Genomic DNA, 25,965 nt, shown 5'->3' with positions numbered 1-25,965 from the left:
ATGAGTTCGATCGCCAGCCGGCCAGGGAGCTCCACATGGTGCTCCAGACCTCTCCTGTCTTGCCTGCTGCTCCCCTCAGCAATTTATTTTGGTCAGTCTGCCTGTTCTGTTCCCCACTCTGTCGCTGGTGAATTCTTTCACCCCCTGCACCTCTGGCCTGTACCCCAGTTCTTGTATGCATAAATAAATACATCTTTAAAAAAAGTCGTAAACCGTAACCAAGTGATAAGGCTGGCTCTTCATTTGAAGATCAAGTAATGTATCTACCATATCACCAGGCTAAAAAAGAAAAATTCACAGAATCATATCAACAGATACAGAAAAAGCATTTAACAAGAATCCAACACCTATTCATAATAAAAACTCTCAGTAATAGGCATAGAGAGGAACATCAACTTGATAAGGAATAGCTACCAAACCCTCCTACAGTAAGCATCATGTAAACATGATGAGAAACAAGAAGTTTTCACACTAACATCAGTTACAAAGCAAGGATGACCCTTAACCCTCCTTTTCAACATCATACTAGAAGTTCTAGTTAATGCAATAAGACAAATAGAGGAAATAAAAAGTATACAGTGGAAGGAAGAAGAATAAACTGTTTGCAGATGATATGATTGTAGCAAATCTGAAAGATCTGACCCCAAAAAGTGGTGGAACTAATAACTGATTATAGCAAGGTTGCAGATACAAGGTTAATATACAAATATCAAATGCTTTCCTACCTAGTATCAATATGCAAGTGGAATCTGAAATTAACAATGCAGTACCATTTACATTAGCAATTCCTTTAATTACATACTTATAGATATTGCTAACATAATACGTACAAGATCTATAGAAAAGACAAAATTATGATGAAAGAAATCAAAGTACTAAAAAGATATTCCATGTTCAAGAATAGGAAGATTTGTAAAGCTGTCCGTTCTTGCCACCTTATCTACAGTTTCAATGCAATTCTAATCAAACTCCTGTGTTTTTGTGGAGAATGGCAAACTGATTCTAAAGTTCATGTGAGGAGGCAAAAGACCCAGAAAAGTCAACCCAAAACTGAAGGAAAAGAACACAACTGGAAGATGTTACCACCCAGCTTTAAGACTTATGATAAAGGGCCTCCCTGGTAGCAAGACAGGTTGAGCACAGCACTGTGAAGCTATATGCAACCTCTACAGCACAAGTTTGATCCCCAGCTGGTCAAGGAGCTACCCACACAGCGCAGCAGACCTCTAATGCCTCACCCGCTGCTCACCTCAGCAGTGTATTTCAGTAGATCTGCTTGTTCTGTTCCCCACTCTGTCTCTGGTGAATCCTCTCAGCCTCCCTGCACCTTTTGTACCCCAGTTCTAGTATGCATAAATAAATAAACCTTAAAAAAAAAGACTTATGATAAAGGAGATGGTGTGGTCTTGACAAAAGAAGAGACAAATATATCAAAAGAACATAACAGAAAGCACAAGAAATAGACCTCCATAAATATACTTAACTAATCTTTGCTAAAGGGAAAAAAAACCTGTAAAATGGAAAAAACTTAAGTCTTTTCAACAAAATAGTACTGCAACAATTGGATGGCTACACACACACACACACACACACACACACAAATGAATCTAAACATAAGATTTTAACATCTTTTACAAAAATTAACTCAAAATGGATTCACAGTTCTAAATATAGAACACAAAACTATAAAACTTTCAGAAGAAAACACAGTAGGAAACGTAGTGTCCCAGAGCATGGTGATGACTTTTAAAATAAATTGTCAAAGGCATAATACTTGAAAGAAAAAATTGACAAGTCAGATTTCATTAAAATAAAAAACAACTGCTCTGTGAAAGTCAATGTCAAGAGGATGAGAAGACAAGCCATGGACTGTGGGAAAATATTTGTAAAGCACATATCTGATAAAGGAATGATATCCAACATATACAAAGAACTCTCAAAACTCAACAATAAGAAAATGAACCACCCAGTCAGAAAATGGGTAGAAGTCCTGGAGAGACATCTCATCAAAGAACAAATACAGATGATGACAAATAGGCACATAAAAAAGATGATCAACCAAATATGCCATTAACTGCAAACTGAAACAATGAGGTATCACTACACACTTATTAAATTGGACAAAATCCAGAACATCAAAAACAAACGCTAAGGAGGATGTAGGATAACAGGAACTCTCATTGATTAGTGGTGGGAATGTATTGATAAAATGGTATAGCCATTTTGGAAGATAGTTTGCCAGTTTCTCAAACAACTAAATATACTTTTACCATGTGATCTAGAAATTGTGCTCCTTGGTATTTACCCAAAGGTGCTGAAAAATCTGTACAAGAACATTTACAGCAGCTTTATTCATTACCAAAACTAGGCAGCAACCCAGGTGTCCTTCAGTAAGTGAATCAGATACATTGTGGTACATCCGGGCAATGAAGTATTATTCAGTGCTAAAAAGAAATGAGCTATCAAGCAAGGAAAAGATATGGTGGAATCTTAAATGTACATTAATTATGGAGTAAAAGAAATCAATCCGAAAAGTCTACAGACTATATTCCAACTGTAAAACATTCCAGAAAAGACAAAAATATTGTGACCAAAAAATGAGTGGTTGCCAGGGGTCAGACAGTTTAATAGGCAGAGCACAGAGGATATTTTTTGTGCAGTGAAATACTTCCTCATGATACTATTATAATAGTGGGTACATTTCACTATTCATTTGTGAAAACTCAGTATATATAACACCAAGAGTGAACCATGATATAATCTATAGACTCTGGGTGATAATGATATGTCAATGTAGGATGATCAATTTTAAGAAATGTACCATTCAGGCATAGTATGCTGACAGTGGGGAATGTATGTATGTGGAGGTAGGGTGTAATTTCTGTTCAATTTTGTTGTGAACCTTAAACTGCTCTAAAAAAAAATCTATTAAAAAAGAAAGTAGAGGTAATTACTAGTAGTAAAGAAATCGTACATATAACTTCCAAGCCAATAGAGAAAATAAAGAACAACCAATTTAGCAAAATGCATACTTGTCATAAGAAAAGAAAGTAAGATAGAATATAGTATAATAAAAGATAACAAGAATGTTTTCAAAAGCTATCATAATTAATGTTAATAAAGCTAAATCTATACAAAGGCCAACAACATTCAGATTGAGTGAAAAACAAAGTAAAAAAGACATAACTAATTCAAATTAACACAGAAAGGTATAATAAAATAAAGGGTTGACTAATTACCAGGCAAATGGTAATTAGTAGGGGGGGGCGTCCTTAAAAAGTAGGGGGGGCGTCCTGAAACAAGAAATAAGATACTACCTATTATGTCCTGAAATTCAAAGATAAAAGAATAAATGGGACAAAGAACATAATTTTATGCTGATAAGGTATGACTTATATGGTAACATTCATTATGAAATAAAACAATCGTAATTCTTTACATGCTGAATTACACAAAATATAAAGGAAAAAGTATTAGAAATATAATGAGAAACAATCACAAACACAAAGAAACACAGCATCTCAGAATTTAATAGCTCAAAACAACAAAAATACAGATACATAAGAATGGAACAATAAAAAGTCTGTATTTGTAAAGATGATATAATTTCTGATTGTTTATATGAAATGTTCCAAAAAGCTAATAATAAACTTGGCAAAAAAGTTTTTCTTAACTCCCCTAAGAAAATTTTACAGGCCATGTTCTATCATTCTCATCATGATTAATTACTGAACCATCTGAAACTACAGTTATTTTCTTTTAGACAAGAGTTAAAAATCATTTCGGAATCTAAAAGTAAGGTACTCCCTGCCCTTCCTACGTCAACCCTTCTGAGAATTCACAAAACATGCTACAGAAGACTCTAAAAGGATGGCAGCACTCTTTTTCAATTATGTGAACATTAAAAAAATAAACCCAACGCCAAAGATACAGCCTTTCTTTCCTAACTACATAGTTAAAGTAACCTAAAAAATTATATAGTCCATTAACCTTACTAGCATCCATCTGATGAAGGGTGGGGGATGAGAACCCAGGGCTTTTGGAGAGACTCCTGAGAGGCTGTGCATGGCTGGGTAATTTAGGACAAGCTACTTACCTTTTCTAGTAAGAATAATCATAGCTAATATTTGGGTTCTTACTAAGTGTCTACCTATAAAGCAGGTGTTATCAAGTTTTCTATGTTCCAGACAAGAAAACCAATGCTTAGAGATGATAAACAAACTGCCAATACCATGCAGTTAAGTAGCAGCACCACGATTTGAGGTATCTGATTCCAAAGCCTGTACACCTATCAAACACACTAATGCCCTCCTCATTTCTGCTGCTGAGGGATTATTTGGACACTTTCTGAGAGGGCAGGCAAGTTTAAGTAAATGGACCCTTGAAGTATTTTTTTGAATTTGTTTTTACCAAAGGGGAATTACATAAATCTGCCTTCTAAACCACCAGAGAATCTGAAAACAAACAAGCCTCCCCCTGCCCTCAAAAAAAAAAAAAAAAAACCAGTATGAAGGACTGGCCTTTAAAAGGGGAGATAGGGAAGGCAACGAAAGCTTAAGAAAACTGATGTAGCAGTCTTTTTTTTTTTTTTTATAGAGGCATGTTTTATTTATTTATTTGTTTGTTTGTACATGCACTGGGTATAGTCAGAAGCGCAGGAGGGTGAGAGAATTCACCAGAGCCAGAGCGGGGAGCAGAGCAGGCAGAAGGACTGAAGTACACTGCTGAGGGGAGCAGCGGGCGGCAGGAGAGGTCTGCGTGCCATGCGGGACCCTCCTCCGGTGGCCGGGGAGCCGCCGGGGATCGAACCGGTGCCGCAGAGGCCGCGGGCAGCTTCACAACCCAGCGCTCAACTGCTGCGCCACTGGGGAGGCCCTGATGTAGCAGTCTTAAGTGATTCAGGTGTTCTTCACCTATGGGGCCCTCAATTTATTTTTTTAACAATAATCTAGCTTTTATTTTAAAATAAAAGACTGGTAGCTTCAGCTTGAAATGACAAAGAAATTTCAATTTTGCCAAATACAATGTGATTTTGTTCTTTCTGAAACATTTAATATTGCATGTATTTAGTTCACTCAATAGAGAGGAAAGCAGCAAGAAACTAAATTGCATTTCTCATTCTCAATCTGCTCTTGAATGGCATTATGTATCCTTTTCTTAGTTATTCAAATAGGTGTGGAGTGGTTATACTCTTGCTGGACAGCATTAAGGTTAATTTTTAAAATATTAACATTAAAAAATTATTCATTTTGATAACATACAAAGTTAGTATCTTTTATAAATACGTATTCAAAGGGAAAAAATGAAGGCTTGAATGATGTAAAGGTACAACTGACCAAAAGCGCAGATTTAAAACTCTCGATGTCCTTTGCAATAATAACATGATCCTATGAAAGTAAATTCCACTTAACATGATAGTCCATTATGTAGACAGGCTTCTCAAGTCTGAAGACTCCTCAGTGATGTTCTCAGCCAGTTTCACACCCAGAACATTACTGGTCACACAGTCATAAACAGTTGATTGATCACCTCTCAGCTCTCATTAATTGCAATGAAAACATGTCACGGAAGAGCTCTTGGTTGAAAACATACTGTTGCCTTTTTTAACTGCCTCTGTTCTAACAACTCACTTCAAGCACTTAGTCCTTTTGAATGTTTTATGGTCTACTCTGAAACCAAAACCTATTTTTTCCTAGGGCCTGACGGAGCCCCACAACACTTCTTAATTGATAACACAGGCTATTCAGATGACGTCCCAAACTACCCACTCAGGCCCTCAATTTACTCCTTGAGCCCAATAAGAACTAAAGAACAAAAATCCAACTAAATGAAGTGGACTTTTTTTAGTGCCATTCAAGGAATCTTCTAATAACTGCTCTCTCCTGAAGCACAGGACTGTTTATTATCTGTTTAGATGGTGGAAGGCTTTGACAGTTTGGTGAAGGAGTTCCCAATAAAGAGTTTTTAGACCTGGTTACCTTGGTGGGAGGATAGTACTGCTCAATGACTTGCAAACTCATGGGCCAGAGAGGGAAAGATAGTGATGATTGCTCTTCTCTGGGGTTTCCCACATCTAAGCAGAGAGGAAGTAAGTGAAAAAGAAAACCCAGCTTAGTAGTAGTAAGTGAAAAAGAAAACCCAGCTTAGTAGTCACCAGATAAATGCAAATCAAAAAAAGCTGGTATCCACTACTCACAAGAGATATGGAAACATTCCAACTGCCTGATGAAGGCTGAATGAATAAAGAAGGTATGGTACACAGTGAAATATTCAGCCATAAAAATTGTAAATACTGTCATTTGCAACATGGGTAAATCTTGAGGGGATTATGCTAATGGCATAAGTGAAAAGGAGAAAAAGACAAATAGCATGAGTTCTTTCATTTGTGGAATATAAAAAAGGGAAAACAAGTAAATAAAAACAAATCCCGAGACTCTGACAACACAATGACTGCAGTTATGAGAGGGGGAAGAGAAGGGAGGAAAGGGACAGATTTGTTGTTGGTTGATGATGACTAGACATTAGGTGGTGGGTGTGGTATGATACACTGAGTTGTTGAGGTAAGCTGTACACCTAAAACCTATACAGTGTTATAAAATAATGTTAGCTCAATTAAAAAAAAGCTGATATATGGTATCAAATTATTCAACTAATTCTACTGATGATGATGGAGATAGTGTATTAAAAGTTTTTAAAATGCCTATAATATCTTAAGATACTGTACACTAGTTATTCTAACTGCTTTCCATTTTAGGACACACCACACATCTGACATTATACACGATTCCCTCCAGCTAGAGAGCCTGCCCTATTCCTCTGAACCTGGGCACACCACACACGAGTTTTCAGCTCAGTCACTACATTTTATGGAAGTTTTTATAACTCTCCAGGCCGATACAGAAGTTCTCTTCCAACCATCCAATTGCAATATAATAATAAAACCCTGTTCAGATTATCCTGTTTTGATCTTTAGGTTTACAAATTTTTGCAAACCATTTAAGGAAATTCCTAGTCAAAAGCACCTATATAAACTTAAATGCTCACTAATATGAATATGTAGTAGCATTCTGAATACCACTTTTCATAACGCCAATGGTATCAACTAAGTATTTTTGCAAAAGTTAAATGAATAGTTACTAAACATTCTCAATCTTTTATAAGCTGACTCTAGAAGTTCTCATGGGAGTAACCCAGGACTGGTCACTTACCATTTTGTTAAGAGCTTTGGAACAGAGAGGTGCCCTCCTCTGAAAGAAGAGAGAGGCCTCTTTGCTCTGGGGCCAGAGTTGAATTACATTCCTGGCCACGTGAGCACAGAGCAAATGTTGAGCACAGGGATTATCACAGCTCACTTCAGCCAGGACCTTCACTGGAGGCAGTGTCCATGCTGAGGTTTCCTTTCATCCCTGAATTGTAACTGAGAGGAAAGGCCTTTCTAAGCGATCAGCTGCCAGAAACAGGAGATTCAATACGGATTTACTTAAGGGCCTTTGCCAGATTCATTCTGTCCTCTGACATAAAACAGCCTCATATGAGCTTTCACACTAAGACATGGTATGTTTTCTCTGTTCATTTTATATACTCAAAATTAATTTTTTAAGGCTAAAGCTCTTAACTTCTTTTGCTATACTTTTGCATATATACTTTCCTAGGAGAAATGAATAAAGTTGCTTCCACATTCAAAAATGTATGTCCATGTTAGGTGAACAAAGGCATCCCTGAAATTTTTATCAGTCACATTTCCCGTTAAAACCTTTAAAATGAATAAATTATCAGAATTATATCATTACATGTAATGTATTAAGAGACATGATGATTCTTACATTTTATAATGCTGTGACCAAAGAAGCTTAAAAAGTCTGTCTTCTTATCATGTAAAAATTAAGACATGGCAGTAATTGTAAGATCATAATTTGTCTAAGGGATGGCCATTATACTGTTGTTAAATCATAGTTTCCACTTCAAGATCTTGACTATAGTTTGATATACAACTATTTATGTCTATTCTCATGCCAACTTTTTATTTTGAAAAGTTTCAAACATACAGAAAATGCTATTTTTGTTCCTATTTTTAAGATAAATCTACTGGTGTATTATTATTACATATATTACATATACATATACTAGTACATGTATTACCAAACATGCACATTATTACTAAGAATTGGTATTCATATAATTTTAAATTCCTTAAAAATTAAATAATGGAAGTTTAAAGAATACCATTTAAATAAAGCCTGCTTTTAAACAAATGGTGTTATTCATGGGTTCTCTTGGTTTAAGGTAATTTATATCTAGATAAATTTGGTAATATTATATTTTCCATTAGATAGCAAAATATTCCCAAGGATAAAAAACACTGTTTTCACTTATCAGTGAGGAGACTGAAAAATAAAAATATCTTCTTCCAGGAAGCTGGAACTTACCAGTTTACATTTCAAGATAAAGTAAAAATCTGGAACACAGTTCACCTACCTAATTAAGAACACGTCTTTTAGTTGTTTTCCATTATAAAATAGCAGTACTACAGTTGTTGTTTTAAATCATATGTATGCATTATTTTGTTTTGTTTTCTTTTTTTAAAGATTTATTTATTTATACAAGCACTGGGTACAGTCAGAAGTGCGGGAGGGTGAGAGAATTCACCAGAGCCAGAGCGGGGAACAGAACAGGCAGAACAATGAAAAACACTGCTGAGGGGAGGAGCGGGCATGGCAGGAGAGGTCTGCGTGCCATGTGGGACCCTCGCCAGCGGTGGGGATCAAACTGGTGCTGCAGAGGCTGCGGGCAGCTTCGCAGTCCAGTGCTCAACCGCTGCACCACCAGGGGAGGCCCCATGTATTATTTTGATGAACATTTTGAAAACAGTATTTTATTTTATTTTTAATACATGAGCTGGGGTACAGGCCAGAGGTGCAGGAGGGTGAGGGAATTAACCAGAGATAGAACAGGGAGAACAAGCAGACGACAGAAATACACTGCTGAGGGCGCAGTGGGCACTACAGGAGAGGTCTGCTGTGCCATGTGGGATTCTAGTCGGCTGGCTGGGATCGAACCCACACTGCGGAGGCTGTGGACAGCTTCACAGCACGGTGCTCAATCTGCTGCGCCACAGGGGAGGCCCCCTTGAAAACAATGTTTTAAAGTTAGTTGCCTACAGCAAAAGATCAGGAGATCTTGCATGAGAATCAGCTTCCAAGTTTCTCTTGAAACATCAGAGCCACACCAGGTCTAAAATGCCATGTAACAGCTGTTGGCTGGGTCCGAGCAAGTCAGGCCCCTTGTCTAGAGCAAGTTCTCCTTGGTCAGAGCTACACCCAATGGCAACAGCCTGTCCAATTTCTACAAGCCTACGAGCTGGAGACCCTGGTCTACAACTTTACCTCTCCATGTTTAACTTATACTGAAATGACTGAAAATATTCCTAACATATTATTTACATTTTAAAGTATTGCCACTAAGTGATAAATGTTTGATTAAAGTTCTAAATTTTTAAAAAATACATGTTATTTCCCTAATAAATTCTATCTCTACCCTATTCCCATCTTCCATTCACAACCGCTCAAGTTGGGCAAAAAACTAAAGATGAAAAAATAATACAGTCATACACTCTTCGCTTTTTTCTCCACTCTAAATAGCATCAAAGCATTTATGAGCTAGAAAAAAAAAGGGGGTGGTGGTGATAAAAGAGTATCTTTAATTATTTCCAAGTAGTCACAGGCTTTTTAAAATTTCCACTTAGTCTAACAAGAGACATGAAATACTGCTTTTCTGTTAGAGACAGTTCTGAGGTACCATATGGAGCCTTCTGGTTGAAGCCTTATGCTACATATATAAGAGAGTACAACCATTTTATTTTTGTAGGGCAGGAAATGCATGGCATAGGGATAAGGATTAGAAAATACAGATTTTTATAAAAAAGTTTGCTATGACATTGTCCTTTTTTTAATCTGAAAACACAAATGAGATCAAAAGGGTTACAATAAATTCATGGTAGGTTGATGTGAGATTAGTAAGACTAGAGATAATTATGAAGAAGTGCTGAGCTCTTGGAGCAACCATAATTCTTGATACTAAATTAAGGCTGTAAGATATTCAAAAAAACTTAAATGAAAATAGAGAGAACTATGGTGTGAAATTTTTACTTTATGTAAGACAGTCTACCAAAATCTTAAAGCAGGTCAGCACGGTGTAGGTAAGATTAAGGAGACATCACTAACCTGAAGAAATTTCCAAGATGGTACGTTTACAATGCAAAGCAGCAGGTGCAGCAAAACCAGAAGGGAGAGAAGTGTGATAATCCAACAGAGGTAAGGAAGTCAGAGAACTTAGTTACGTTTTTGTTTTTTTTTAATGCTAGGCCTAAAAATCAATTATCAGGCTGCCTACAAATATTAGAGTTTACATGTTAAAAGTGGTTCAGTGGCTATGGCCTTGCTCAGATGTGAAATAGTAGCTAGAAGGAACTGGCATTTGGCCACACAGTCTCCATTATCATAACTGACAACTCTCTAAAGATAGAAGGTTCCAAATTTGTCACCTTTGAAGAAGATGCAGTTGAAGGTATGGACATAATTTTCTCCTTCAGTTAATGTTTTCAGATGTTCTGTATTCTTTGTGATAACATTCTTAGTTTGGCCAAGGTGAGAATAGGTACAAGAAATGGAAATGTAACAGATGAACAGAAGACAAAATAGTTTCAAACTGAACTTCTCTCTTTTTCCTGTGAGCCAACAGTTTTACCTTTCCCATTGAATTAGCAAGAAAGAATAGCTCTGAAAACCACACAGAGGTACTTTTCTTCTTTATTACAGTGTCACGTGGCTGGCTCACACAAGCTCTGCTGCCACTGGCAAGATGCACTGTTACCAAGGTCCACAGCCCTGGGAGAAAGCCTCATTTTCCCAAACCTATGAGGGATCACTATAATAGGATTTTGACTATTAGCAGCTAAAAAATGGAGGCCAGTTTACAAAAGGAATGCTTGAGTCATGTAAAAATGATTGCTAATGTTTCAAGCACTACAGATTTATCTATGTCTGAAATTCGGCCAATATGCTGGGTTGAACAAAGTTTCAGAGCAGACTGAGTGTAGGCCTGACAATGCCATGACAAACTACTAAATAATCTCATCCCATTCATGTACATATAGAAAAAAATTCTTGTAACAAAATACTTTCAATTCAGAAAACTTGAAAATTCATGAACTAATTGAAGACAGCCACCTTGAACATTTTAGTGGACATTCTTTTTTTTTTTTTTTATAGATTTAAATCTATCATCCATTTCAAATTAATGCTTGCATATAGTGTGATGCAAAGGTCAAGGTTCATTCTTGTCATTGTGGATATCCAATTGTTCCAGTGCCATTTTTTTATTTTATTTTATTTTATTTTTTTTAAAGATTTATTTATTTTTTATACATACAAGCACTGGGTACAGTCAGAAGTGCGGGAGGGTGAGAGAATTCACCAGAGCCAGAGCGGGGAGCAAAGCAGGCAGAAGGACCGAAGTACACTGCTGAGGGGAGCAGCGGGCGGCAGGAGAGGTCTGCGCGCCATGTGGGACCCTCCTCTGGTGGCCAGAGAGCAGCCGGGGATCAAACCGGCGCTGCAGAGGCTGCGGGCAGCTTCGCAACCCAGCGCTCAACCGCTGCGCCACCGGGGAGGCCCTTAGTGGACATTCTTTTAAGGAGCACAGCAGCAGGAGTGTAGGTGCTAAAACTAGATATTCTGGATTCAAATCTTACCTTCAGCACTTGAGAACATTTAGCTTGGCTCAGTTTAAACTAATGACTAAATTCACTGAACACCCATTTTTTCTGACCTGTAAAATGTCAATCACAGTTCCTATTTCATGAGGTCTGGTGAAGAGTAAATGAGACAACATATGGTTTTAAACACTTAGAACAGAGCTTGACACAAAGTATAGGTATAAGCACTTTCATTCTTCCTTCTATATAAGCACACATTTCTTCTCCACTAAACGGCTTCATATAAATGCTGTTTTGATCACTTGGGAATGTGTATAAACATTTTCCAGGATTAGTAAATTTCTTTTTACGATATACACAGGATTCTCAGTAAGGCAGTACTTAAGCATAGGTTGTCCTGCTTTTATAGCACAAGGTCTTGCCATCCTGAACACAGCTAGCGGAATAATAAATTAGCAATTGATGCAAGGCAAGGCAGACATCTTCAAAATGGCCAGAAGCTAATGACGTGTAGCTCTGTCCAAAGGCTGCAACTAGGCAAAACCAAGCAGGTCCTTCCTCTTGACAAGGGTGAATGCGAAACATACAATCAACAGAGAGTGGTGCCCAAAGGAGGAAAAGGGCAAAACAAAAGTGATAAACAGGACTTAGGAGACTAACAAAAATTAGAAAGGCAGCTCCTCAGTGAAAGAGGGGCATGGATTTGCAGCAACATGGATCGAGCTGGAAAGGATCATGCTCACTGAAATAAGCCAGAAAGAAAAAGAAAAGTATTGGATGGTCTCATTTTAAGGAGGAATATAAAGGATCCAAATAAGGGATCAAGAAAGAAAAAAAAAGTAACTATAATAAAGTAAAAATCAAAATCAACAGGCAATTATAAACCAGAGCCATTCTGCAGGGGGGAGAAGGGAGTAGGATGAAAACAGGGGTGAGAAGGGAATGGGGACCACAGTGATAGTTTACGGGTGAATGGGTGGTGGGAATTTCACAGGGACTATAGCGAGATGAAAATGCATACATTGCAAAAAAATGAAAAATGATGTAAAAAATATATAAAATAAAATAACAAAAAAAAGAGGGGGGCCTCCCTGGTGGCACAAGGGGTTAAGCACAGCACTATGAAGCAATCCGCAGCCTCTGCAGCATGAATTTGATCCTGACCCGGGCAGGGAGAAACCCACAGGGTGCAGCAGACCTCTACTGACTCGCCCACTGCTCCCCTCAGCAGTATATTTCAGTCAGTCTGCCTGTTCTGTTCCCCACTCTGTCTCTGGTGAGTCCTCTCACCCCCTGCATCTCCGGCCTGTACCCCAGCTCTTGTATGCATAAATAAGAAAATCTTTAAAAAAAAGAAAAAGAGAAAGAGGGGCATGGGCTACTGGGGCAGTGACCAGGCTCCTGGAGCTACACTGCATTCCCATCATTCCCCCCACAGTGAGTGAGACCTGCTTGTGCACCATGACCCAAGCTTCCAGCTCTGCACAACCTGTCTATAACACTTCATATTCTTCCTCGTAAAGGGATCTGGAAAATATGTCTACTCTGACAACTCAAAAAGGAATACATACCTCAGCGGCATTTATGTGACTGCTCTAGTAGATATCAATTTTTATAGCACTTACTTTGTTAAGCGCTTGAGTGTGGTAATAAGCACTGGGGATTCAACAGTGAGCGAGAAAGAGGGGTACCTGACAACACAGGGTGTGAAATCCAGCACAGAAGATAGGCAACTAAACAAGCAACATGATGAATAAAGTGTAAACAGCCTGATGCCAGAAGCACAGACTGTAAGAGAAACATACAGGAAGAACAACAAATCTACAGAGGGGAATCACAGTGACTTTACAGAGGAAGCAACCTTCATGCTGAAGCACAAAGTTAGCCAGGGGTGCCAGACACCACATAGTGCACACTCAGTGCCCACTCCCACGATGCACTCCGTGACCTCCAGTCTTGTGGAGTTAAGAGAGTCTTGACAGGGTAAAAATAAACTGGATCAGAGTTCCTGTAGGTTACCCAACAGTGCTGGCCCCTTTAACAGGAACAGCCAGTTTCTCTAGTGGGTAAGCATTCTTTAATTCTGGAAATATTTAGAATTAAACATAGAAATGTTTACGAACACCAAAATTATTGTATAAATATTTCTATGCTAAGAAGGAGACCAGACACTTTATGATTTTATAATGTTTCAAAGAATTTGGCTTATTAACTGATAGCCTCAATTTCAAAAGTACAATAGAATAATTTATTTTTGACTTATATTAAGTTGAAAATCTTAATATTTTTAATATATCCTGTGGAATTATTTCAAGAATATAAAGCTTATTAGTTAAGTTTAATATATGAGATACTTAGGATCTTTTTTATTGAAGAACTTTGCTGGGTTTTATTATTAAGTCAGACAACTAAAGTTCTTTTAAAAGCAATCAAACATAATAAACTTGTAAACGCAATCTGAAACATTAAAGGTCTTCAATTAATAGGTCTCTGTGTTATCCAATGGCCCCGTAATGACTGTTAAAATCTCCTGTGCTTATAGAACAATCATCTCTGTAAGCATTATGAATTAAGACTATGAATGTGAAGATAAAAAAGTCATAGCATTTTGAAAACTAAATAAACCCCTGAATAGTGCTTTCTATTTATAAAAGCTATAAATAAAGGCAATAAAAAACATCTATCTCTATCTTCTCTGACTCCAAGTCTTATTTTCTGTTGAGGGCTATGGAATAGGAAAAATTACTCCCTCCATTTTATTTTATTTATTTTTTTAAAGATTTATTTATTTATGCATATAAGAACTGGGGTGTAGGCCAGAAGTGTGGGGGTGGGGTGCATGTGAGAGAATTCACCATAGACAGAGTGGGGAACAGAACAGGCAGACTGAAATACATTGCTGAGGGGAACAGTGGGCAAGACAGGAGAGGTCTGCTTGCCATGTGGGTAGTTCCCTGGTCTACCAGGGATCGAACTCGTGCTGTAGTGGCTGGCAGTAGCTTAAGAGTGCTGTGTCTTTAACCCCTGTGCTACCAGTGAGGCCCCTTCTTCCATTTTATTTATTTTCATTTTATTTTTTTAAAGGTTATTTACGCATACAAGAACTGGGGTACAGGCCAGAGGTGAAGGGGGTGAGAGGATTCACCAGGGACAGAGTGGGGAACAGAACAGGCAGAATGACTGAAGTACACTGATGAGGGGAACAGCGGGCGAGTCAGGAGAGGTCTGCTGTGCCCTGTGGGTTGCTCCCTTGCAGTCCAGGGATCAAACTTGTGCTGCAATGGCTGTGGACAGCCTCATAGGTTGCATCTCAACCCCTTGTGCCACCAGGGAGGTCCCTCCATTTATTTTAATAGAAGTCACTGAAATGTTTGTTTTTGTAATGTTTTGTTTTTCTCTATTTTTATTGTTTGCACAAACATTTGACTTACTTGACACTTTATTCTAAAGTTCTAAGGCGTTCACAGACACTTCTTTATCCTCCCAAATGCTAGAATTAAGTATATAACTCCTCCTTGACTGGAGAGGAAAAGCTTTGCTCAAAGTCAGGATTCCTCAGGACTGAGAATGGCAGACAGGGTTTAATTTCAAATATTTCCCTCAAGACACGAAGTAGGTAAGACACTGAACTTACGAGGAACACAGTTTAGTGACTGGTGATGCATCTTTCAGTTCTCATGTTACAAGCACTTTATTCCTACCTCAATCTATTCTCCTTTTACCTACTGAAGGATAGTACATCATTTCTAGGAAGCAAAAGTGTAGACAAGGTACCCCAAGTCCCTCAAGACCAGCCTATACTCTGTACGTTCCCCAGTATCCCAAGTCTAAAAAGAAAAAGGGATACCCATTCTTACTACTGTAAGAATGCCTTCTCAATATTTATCATTTTCTGTCCTTTGATTATTTCCATTTGGGGCATTTCTTTAGAACTTTTATTGTTCCACCTGTCACAGAAGGATATATTAATTACTTTCTATTCACCTACCTATATACTAGGCACAGTAAGAGACGATTCAAAACAGGAAACATAATCTTTGTCCTCAGATATCACAATCTAGTTATGGATACCAGATATATGATAAAATGAGTGACACAAGCAATCTAAGTTTGTAGGAGTTTAGAGGGAAAAAGAATTCGTTCAGTCTTCCAAGGGTAAGAATAGTCTAAGAGGACTTCAGAAAACACTGGACCCAAAAGAAAAGAAGATTCAGACTTGTTCTAAGTGCTATTTTAGAATCAGTCTTAAATTCACTCTGGAATGAGGAAATGGATCTAAACAGCACTATTGATGAGGCCAGGATAAATAGATGGAGATGATAAAACTTACACCACTGTGTTATGAGTCCTACATGAGGTAACACAAGTAGAGTAGAGCGTGGTGTCACCAAAATACTATGGAGAAACAGTTCCTTCCTCCTGGTTTTGAATTACCTGTTTCTGTTTCTCAGCTTCACCGACCAGACTATAAGCTCTTGAATTAAGGGAATTAAGAGTCCAAAACTTAACTTCTAATTGTTTATCCTAGCATATCTATTAAGATATACTGGGCATGGCCCAGGAACACAATACATGTACATTGAACATTATGTGACTAAATAAAAAAGAAAAAACCATTGACAGCTTTTGGCTAATAGAATTGTTGCTTTGGCCACTGTTGTGCGGCTAGGAGCCAGGAAGCACAGGAAAACAGGGCCTCTTCCTCCTCTCCCAAAGGTTAATGAGAATGAGCCATTTATACCAACACACCTTGTTCCATTCATTTCTTAGGGCTGATGAACTATTTAATTCTTGCTTTCCTGCCACAGGTAACAGAGGCATTGCTGGAAGAAATCCATGCAAAATCACAAAGGACTATCTGGTAGACACAGTAACTACTGCGAGCCCTCTTTCTGCAAAAAGTGCCTGGGCAACATTACTATGTCACAGTCTGATTACCCCTTTATTCAAGGAGGCACATATTAACTACTAAATGCCATCTTTCTGTTTTCGCGAGTATTTTTGTTCAGTGAGTGATAAATGAAAGAATTACACAGACACGACAGAGTCACGATTACAAAGCAGAGTGGTGCCCTTTCTTTTCAGTGCATACCTCCTCACAGACTTCACGAACAGCTGCCACACTCGGCTCCTCCTCGGGCTCCATGCCTCCTCCAGGGACAATCCAGCGGTCGGGATGACGACTACTGCTCACAAGTAGCACCTGAAAGTCACAAAGGTTATGTGGGTGGTTAAAAACTCAAAAAGATGCATGTGTACAGTTCAGATTTTAATATTTTTTATTTTTAAAAATATTTTATTTTTTAAAATTTTTATTTATGCATACAAGAACTGGGGTAAGACCAGAGGTGTGAAGGGTGAGAGGATTCACCAGAGACAGAGTGGGAAGCAGAACAGGCAGATTGAGAACACTGCTGAGGGGAGTAGCACGTGAGTCAGGAGAGGTCTGCTGTGCCATGTGGGTAGCTCCCTGGCAGGGGATCAAACTCGTGCTGCAGGGGCTGTGATAGCTTCGGAGTGCTATGCTTAACTTAAGTTAACCCTTGCGCCACCAGGGAGGCCCCAAGTTCAGATTTTAAACACCATAAAGTACCTAAGACCTGTTCGTTGTTTACACCTCTCTGAATAATTTCTTGTATAGTAGCTTTCATTTCTGTTTGAAGTAACAACCTGCTAGTAAAAGTAAAAGGGCCTCTGAACCAGCAGCCATAACAGCTACTCCATCCTCAGACTCGCAGTCACTTATTCTATCCTCCCTCCTCCTTCTAAAGCCCTTTTGAACACAGAGCTGACATGGACTAAAATAAATAAATAAAAAAATAGGGCCTCCTCGGTGGCGCAGCGGTTGAGCGCTGGGTTGCGAAGCTGCCCGCGGCCTCTGCGGCGCCGGTTCGATCCCTGGCTGCTCCCCGGCCACCGAAGGAGGGTCCCACATGGCGCGCGGACCCCTCCTGCCGCCCACTGCTCCCCTCAGCAGTGTACTTCGGTCCTTCTGCCTGTTCTGCTCCCCGCTCTGGCTCTGGTGAATTCTCTCACCCTCCCGCGCTTCTGACTGTGCCCAGTGCATGTATAAACCAACCAACCAACCAACCAAATAAATAAATAAATAAGACATGCCTCTAGAAAATTAAAAAACAAACAAACAAACAAACAAATAAATAAATAAATTAAACTGTCACTGATGAGCCTGTGAATGCCATCTGTGAAGGTCGGGCCAGAAGGGAAGAAGTTCCTCAGCCCTGTTGGCACCAGAGTCCCTATAAACCCTCCAAAGTTCTCACTCTCATGAGTCCCAGCTCCATCAGAAGGTCATGCCAATAGGTCACCGCACACCATCCTAAGCTCCAAGGGTGCACTGAGAACCTCACTCTCTCTCTAATGGGAAACAAAAGAATTTTACATCACGTTTTTGGCTAAAACTGAATTTTTTCACTGGGGAACTTTATTAAGAAGTGAAAAGAACACCAAACAAATACACAGAACACTGATCCAGCAAACAGTTTACTAAACTTAAATCAATACTCCAGTCATTTTCTTTACTTCTCTCTAGAACAGCTGCTAAAAAAATTAGCTAGCTGGATTCCTCATTTAGAGGAAGAATTGGGTTGACATTATTTTCAAAACTAAAAGAATCTTCAACTGCTCCCTAAACCACCACTTTCTGATGTCTTTGAGCCTCCAGCTCTATTCCAAACCTTTTCCCCAAGAGCACTTCACTTCAATTGTCAATCATCCTTGCCGCTGGAAAGAAATGCTGTCTTTTCCTGCCATTACAGATTCTGCCACTGACTTATGGTTACCCATCTTCCAGCCCTCTCTCTTCCTCTTGAGGTCTCTAGAGCAACCTTGACTCTTGAAATTCTCTTTTCTTTCAAAAAAAAAAAAAAAAATTCTCTTTTCTTTCATTCTTAACCCATTTTTCTTCTTGTCATGATAGATCCCCCTGATATGCATCTACAAAGTCTGTAACCTGCAAGCTCAGAGGGGACTAAGAAAGACATTCATGTATTCCTATACTGTTACCAACATACAGCCTGGACTGAGAAAATAATGTCTCATACTTACAAGTACTATTTTCAAAATATATGTGAGTTCTGTTTTGATTAATACAATGCACAAAAATTTAAAATAATACGATAGCTCTGGACTGGTATGTTTGTATATTTTTATTTATTTTTTAAAAGATTTATTTATTTTTATACAAGAATTGGGGTACAGGCCAGAGATGCGGGGGGGGGGGCTGAGAGGATTCACCAGAGACATAGTGGGGAACAGAACAGGCAGACAGACCGATGTACACTGCTGAGGGGAGCAGCAGGAGAGGTTTGTCCCACCATATGTCTCCCTGGTCAGCCGGGAATTGAACTCGTGCTGCAGAGGCTGCGGATTGCTTCATAGGTTGCGTCTTAACCCCTGCGCCACCGGGGAGGCCCTGTTTGTATATTTAATCAAGGATATTAAAAAGTACAATGTGGAAAACTCCATGAAATTTTGCTAAATAAGAATCCTCGGGCCTCCCCGGTGGCGCAGCAGTTGAGCATCGGGTTGCGAAGCTGCCCGCGGCCTCTGCGGCTCTGGTTCGATCCCCGGCTGCTCCCCGGCCACTGGAGGAGGGTCCCACATGGTGCGCAGACCTCTCCTGCCGCCCGCTGCTCCCCTCAGCAGTGTACTTCGGTCCTTCTGCCTGCTCTGCTCCCCGCTCTGGTGAATTCTCTCACCCTTCCGCGCTTCTCTGACTGTACCCAGTGCATGTATAACCAAAAGAAACAAACAAACAAACAAACAAACAAATAAATAAATAAAGCATGCCTCTATTTAAAAAAAAAAAAAAAAGAATCCTCACTAGATTCCTACCTCACATCATATACAAAAATTAACTCAAAAAGAGCTACCAATTTAGGGCCTACCTGGTGGCGCAGGGGTTAAACACAGCCAGCCACTGCAGTACAAAAGAGTTAGATCCCCTGCCAGCCAGAGAGCAACCCACAAGGCGCAGCAGACCTCTCCTGACTCACCTGCTGCTCCCCTCAGCAGTGTATATTCAGTAGATCTGCCTGTTCTGCTCCCCACTTTCTCTGGTGAATCCTCTCATCGCCTACACCTCTGGCTTACACCCCAGTTCTTGTACGCATAAATAAATAAATCTTTTTTAAAAAAATGAGCTAACGATCTAAATGTAAGGCCTTAAAGTATAAAATGGAGACGTCTTCATGACCTTGGATTTGTCCAGGTATGCCAAATTCTCAAACATAATACCAAAAGATGAACAAAAGAAAAAAAAATAGATAAAATGGACTTCATCAAATTTTTAAATTCTACGCATCAAAGGACATTATCAAGAATGTGAAAAGACAACCAGCAGAATGGGAGAAAATATCTGCAGATGAATTTGGTAAGGATCTGGTATCCAAAATATTTAAAGAGTTCTTATACTCAACAAAAAAAGACAAGCAGCATTTTTCCAAAGAAGATAAAGAAATAATGCATGCACACAAAGAAACATATTCAACATCATTAGTCATTAGGGAAGCGCAAAATAAAAGCACAATGAGCTACCACTTCATACCCACTGTCTATAACTTAAAAAATAATAAGTACTAGCAAAGATGTGGAAAAACTGGAATCTTGGCACACTGCTGGTAGGAATGTAAAATAGTTCAGGCTCTGCGGAGAGCAGTCTCGTGGCTCCTCAAAAAGTTAAACATAAAATGACCTTATGATAAAAAAAACTACCTTATGACCTAGTAATCCCACAGTGGGATATGGGGTATATACACACCCCCAAAGGAGTGACTATGGGTACTCAAACACAGGCAAATGTTTACAGTAGTATAATTTATAACAGTATAAAAACAGAAACAACTTACTGTCCATCAGTATGAATGGATACACAAAATGTGACAATTATATATATGGAATGTTCTTCAGCCATAAAATAGAATGAAGTGCTGATACATGCAACCCATAGGTGAACTTTGAAAACATCATGAAAGTGAAAGCTGGACTCAATAGGTCACATACTGTATGACTTACAATGGTTAAACTTGTGATTTTTTTTTTTTAACTTTATGGATGGTATAAGAGCAATATAGTAGAACCTGTACTTTCAGTTTTGAATTTTTTTAAAAGATTTATTTATTTATGCATTTAAAAACTGGGGTACAGGCCAGAGATTTGGGGGGTAGGAGGATTCACCAGAGACAGAGTGGGGAGAACAGATAGATCTACAGAAATATACTGCTGAGGGGAGCAGGGGGCAAGTCAGGAGAGGTCTGCTGTGCCATGTGGGTAGCTCCCTGGCCGGGGCTCAAACTCGTGCTGTAGTGGCTGCAGATAGCTTCACAGGTTGCGTCTTAACCCCTTGTGCCACCAGGGAGGCCCTCCAGTTTTGAATTTTGATCTTTTCCCGGGCCTACAACATGTGGTTCTATTTCTCTCATGATGCTGGGCAGCGGCAGAAAGTTACAGCTCCCAGTCAGCCACATGATCAGAGGGTAAATTACAGATACCCTCAGTGGACTGTGTTGCCAGCGTTCTTTTGAACCTGTGTTTTATGTTTTTGCATCTCATCATATCTACCAAGTGCCCATCTGTGTCGGAGATATTCATTGGACACTACTATAAAATACTTTGTGTTAGACAATTTTACCCAACTGAAGACTAAGCTACACTTAAGGCACAAAATTTAAATGCATTTTCAATTTACAATTACTTCTATTTAGGATGGGTTTGTTAGGGGGTAATACCCATAAGCTGAGGAAGATCTGTACATGAAATATGCAGAATAGGTAAATTTAGAGAGACAGGAAGCAAATCGGTGGTTGCCAGAGACCCTGGGAAGGGAGTAAGAGGGAATAACTACACAATGGATACAGGCTTTTATTTTACTCTGAAACTAGAAAGATGTATTTGTTACTAAATTCCACTGACTTGTTCACTATCAAATGGTTAATGTTATGTGAACTTCACCTCAATGAAATAAAACCAGTTTTAAGATTAAAAGCTAAAGTCAGTGCCACTACTTTCTTCCTCAGAGTCTATACCCAGGGAAGCAGTCTTCAGAAGGTTCCAAAACTATCCAGTTTTATAAAATTAAATTATAAAGCTAAAATGCACAATTTCCATACAAGAAAAAGGGATCACTGCCACACCTGGTCTCATTAATAGTTGTGGCCAATCTTGTATTTCAAAATATTACCTATGAAAAGAAAAATAAATCCACACATGATGTTTTGTTTACTCAAGTTACAGTTCTTAAGTCCTCCAGAATCACTAGACTAGGGCATGTAAGCCCTATCTATCTAATTTGGAAGGCAGATTCAAGGAAAAAAAAAAAAAAACTCAGAAAAATTGGTTATCCTTGAATTGTGATAGAAGGAACAACATGTAATTTTTTCCTTCCTACAGTTTTCCCACTTTCTGGCAAGCCATTCTAAACCTACGTTTGCCTCAAAGAATGACCAGGCACCCAATTAAGTTATAGTCCAAATGAAAGACCTGTATAGGGATATTTCAAAACTAAAGCAAAGGAAAGGAAATCTGCAACATAAAGTATAATTTAATTTCTAAATTTCAATCACTATGAAATATTAATTAGTAAATTAAAAGCAAGTATTATTGCTTTATACACTCAACACATAAATATATGGAGTAAGACTATACGTAATACAAAGGATGGAGAAAGGAAGTCTCATTGCTTTGTATTCACACTTACTGGTAAATAGTTTTTAAAAGTTTCTTTGAGGGCTCATCAAAAATTTATAGCAAAAATCAAGACAAAATTTATTCTTTGGCCAGAGGCTTCATGCCTTCCTATATCTAATGAAATAGTAAGAAGCATTCTGATTAAGTAAATTCTTACTCTGAAGTTTAATTCTTAAATATAAAATTATCTAAAAAAATTAAATAGCAAAGTTCCTAAACATTCTAGAAAATGAAAAAAGGAAGGAAAACCCAGTATTTGTTGTTTATTTAACAAATATTCACTAAGCATCATCATGAGCCAGGAAGAGGAAGATGAAGAGATCAAAACCTCTACAATTTTGGGCCTCCCTCATGGTGCAAGGGGTTAAGATGCAACCTATGAAGCTATCCATAGCCACTGCAGCACGAGTTCAATCCACTGCCAGGGAGCTACTCATATGGTGCAGCAGACCAATGCGAGCTCATCCCCTGCTCTCCTAAGCTGTATATTTTAGTCAATCTGCCTCTTCTGTTCCCACTCTGTCTCTGGTGAATCTTCTCAACCCTCGCCCCCCCACCACACCTCTGGCCTGTACTCCAGTTCTTGTATGCATAAATAAATAAATCTTAAAAAAAAACAAAAACTACAATTTTGAGGCAGATCGAAGGGAGAATGACGAGCCAGGTATCAGTCTTTTATGAAGTTCCTGTCACAAAGACAGGTGATATGGGTGCAGAGATGGGTAAGTGTACCCAAGGAACACATTCACTCATATATTAGCTCCTGGATTCATGATACAGGTGGCCCTCCCTAAGAGCAGGAGAAGTCAACAGGTGACACAGGTATAACTTGTTATTCACACAGAGAGGAAAATGATTACATGATTAGGGACATGTGTGCAATGAGTGAATAAAGAAATTAGTGAGAATTATGAATTCTATGGGGAGAGATTTATATGAAAGGCTTCAGCTTAAACAGTAATGGGGGAAAGGGATTAAAAATTGCTTTAACAGGTCAGACTCACAAAAGGGTGTTCATTTAGAAGAAAACAACACTAATGATGGACACAACTTCCTGAATTTGTGTTACATCGCAGAGAGCCTAATCAGTTCTTGATTTCAGTTAATCTACCAAGAAAATGTAAGTGTGTTTCATTTTGTAAGGTATACAACAGTGATCTCCTACTTTGGTGTGAGTTTTTGCAATAAAGTTTTGATTATGGGCAAAAAAGAAATTGCTTTACCATTGCTTAATATAGATTTTCCAAAAAATACATCATAGTCCCCACTTTTGAGTATCCAGTGGGGTGGTGGGGGGAGATATAACACAGGGTGGGGAGCTTTGATTGAGGTATACACAGGATACCACAATGACACTAAAAAGAAACACATTGGGGGAATGTGTTTGAGGGATGCAATGGGAAGCTTTCTTATAGAAGTGACTTGAGTTGAATCTGTAACAGGGTGGTCCCCAGGAAAAGGGGAGGTTCCAGGTCCCCTGCCCCATCTAAAGGAGGGTGGAGCTGAGCAGGCAGGAGAAGAAGCTGGAGAGGAGACTGAAGAAGGAAGGAAGAAGGATGGAGAGCAAGAAGGAGATCTGAAGGAGGCACATGGAACAGAGAGACATGTGAAGAAACTGCGCCTGCCTGTTGGTCCTGGACTGGTTGAAACAGATGTGGGTGAGAGACACGTGGGGAGGATAACAATGGCAGCTTTTATCTTGATTTTGATTATGCTCTTTTCCTCCTAGACTTGTCTCACTATTTCTGACCCTTTTCTATGGTTCCCTGCTAAAAGGTGCTTTCAGGCCTTGCTTTGGGCCAACATTTACCCCAAGGGGATGGGTAACTTCGGGTACTGGATTTGGAAACTATATTCTTTGTCTTGTCTGTATTGCACACTAATTGTATTAAAGTTCCTTTCCATTAAAGGTCTTATATGTTTTGTCTTGATGCGGTGGAAGGCAGAACCTATTTAGGGCAGGCAGGTGTGGGGGTTCCGGGGTACCCCTCTCCCTGCCCTGTAACAGATTCAAGCTCAAGGAGCACATTTATTAACAACAACAAAAACTCATCAGAAGCCTACTGTGTATCCATATGCTTGGGATGCAAAAGCAAGGTAGATATAGCTTCAGCTCTTGAGAAACCTAAAGGCCATGGATGAAGCCAGTAAGAAATCTGATTATATTTCATGATCGTGGCAAGAACATAATGCTTACTAGATATTTCAAATGATTGCCTACATTATGCAACCCCCCAGGTTGTTGACTAGTTCTGACCAATTACAATGTGAGCAGAGGGACCTGTGACACTCTAGGCTGAAACAGAAAACCCAACCCGCCTCTCCTCCTGTGTCATAGTGCCTAAGGACATGGCAAATTCAAGTTGGAGGACCTAAGAGGCTGAGTACCTGAAAACCTGTGACTAACACGCATCACAACACAGAAAAAAATTGTTGTGTTAAAAACAGTGAGATTTCAGAGTGATTTTGTTACCCATTAGACCCAGAAATGTCTCAGGATCTGTTCTGTGACTGCCTCATGCCCAAATCTGAACTGGGATGCTGAAATTTTTTTCCCACATAAATACATGTTAATAACATTCCCAGATCAAAACCAAATCAACCAACAACAAAAAACAACCCTAGGGCCTCCCCTGGTGACGCAGTGGTTGAGTGCTGGGCTGCGAAGCTGCCCGCAGCCTCTGCAGCGCAGGTTCGATCCTTGGCCACCAGCAAGGGTCTTATATGGCACGCAGACCTCTCCTGCCATGCCCGCTCCTCCCCACAGCAGTGTATTTCGTCAGTATGCCTGTTCTGCTTCCCGCTCTGTCTCTGATGAATTCTCTCTCCCTCCCGTGCTTCTGACTGTACCCAGTGCTTCTATAAATAAATAAATAAATCTTTAAAAAAAAAAAAAAAAAAACCCAACCCTACCAAATTATACCAAAGGGCAAGCCTGGTAACAGAATGGGTTTCTACTGAGAAAGAGTAAGTATAGAAATGGGAGTTGGAAGGAAGAGACAAGTTTCCAGATACACAGGAGGAAGAATCCACAGAACTAGGTGCCTGACAGGATGTGGGCTGGGTCAATGGTGGAGCTGCCCCGAAGGAGACTGTGCTGTGCAAGGGTAAACGGAGGAGGTAATCATGAGAGTCATCCTCTTAATACACGGATTTGAGAGTTCAAGGAGATATCTAACGACTATTTCTAGTGGGCAATCATATACATACGGGACTTGACCTGAGCAGAGGGAACGAAACCAAGATTAAGAAACAGTGGTCTCACACTCTCTTGGCCAGGACGAGACTAACATGAGGAAAAACGTGTGCTTTTGCAAAGCTCTAGCTTAGAAAAACCATCCCCATTTCCCCACCTACCATCCCTCCGCCTAGGTGTCAGGCATGTCTCCATTCTCACTTCCAAAAGTATAGTGAGGGTAGATATAGTCCCAGTACCATAGGTTAAGTTTCTGGAAAGTTTTTCCTTAAAAAACTAAGGGCAGGGCCTCCCCAGTGGCGCAGCGGTTGAGCGCTGGGTTGCGAAGCTGCCCGCGGCCTCTGCGGCTCTG

General features: G+C 39.4%; 1 protein-coding gene across 2 annotated transcripts in view; it reads right to left on the bottom strand.

Moving 5' to 3' along the window:
* LOC311167216 (diphosphoinositol polyphosphate phosphohydrolase 1) overlaps positions 1–25,965 on the bottom strand; it is a gene marked incomplete at both ends in the record, with an annotated part of 138,800 nt that overhangs the window by 25,996 nt on the left and 86,839 nt on the right. For both annotated transcript variants that reach the window (XM_084228073.1, XM_084228074.1), the window contains one exon: positions 16,806–16,916. In XM_084228073.1, the coding sequence (XP_084084199.1) occupies positions 16,806–16,916 (111 nt within the window). The remainder of the gene's footprint in view (positions 1–16,805; positions 16,917–25,965) is intronic.

This window comes from Talpa europaea (assembly GCF_964194135.1).
Source record: "Talpa europaea genome assembly, chromosome: 2".
NCBI lineage: Eukaryota > Metazoa > Chordata > Mammalia > Eulipotyphla > Talpidae > Talpa > Talpa europaea.
Note: the sequence above shows the minus strand (reverse complement) of the source record. Positions and strands in the feature narration are given on the sequence as shown.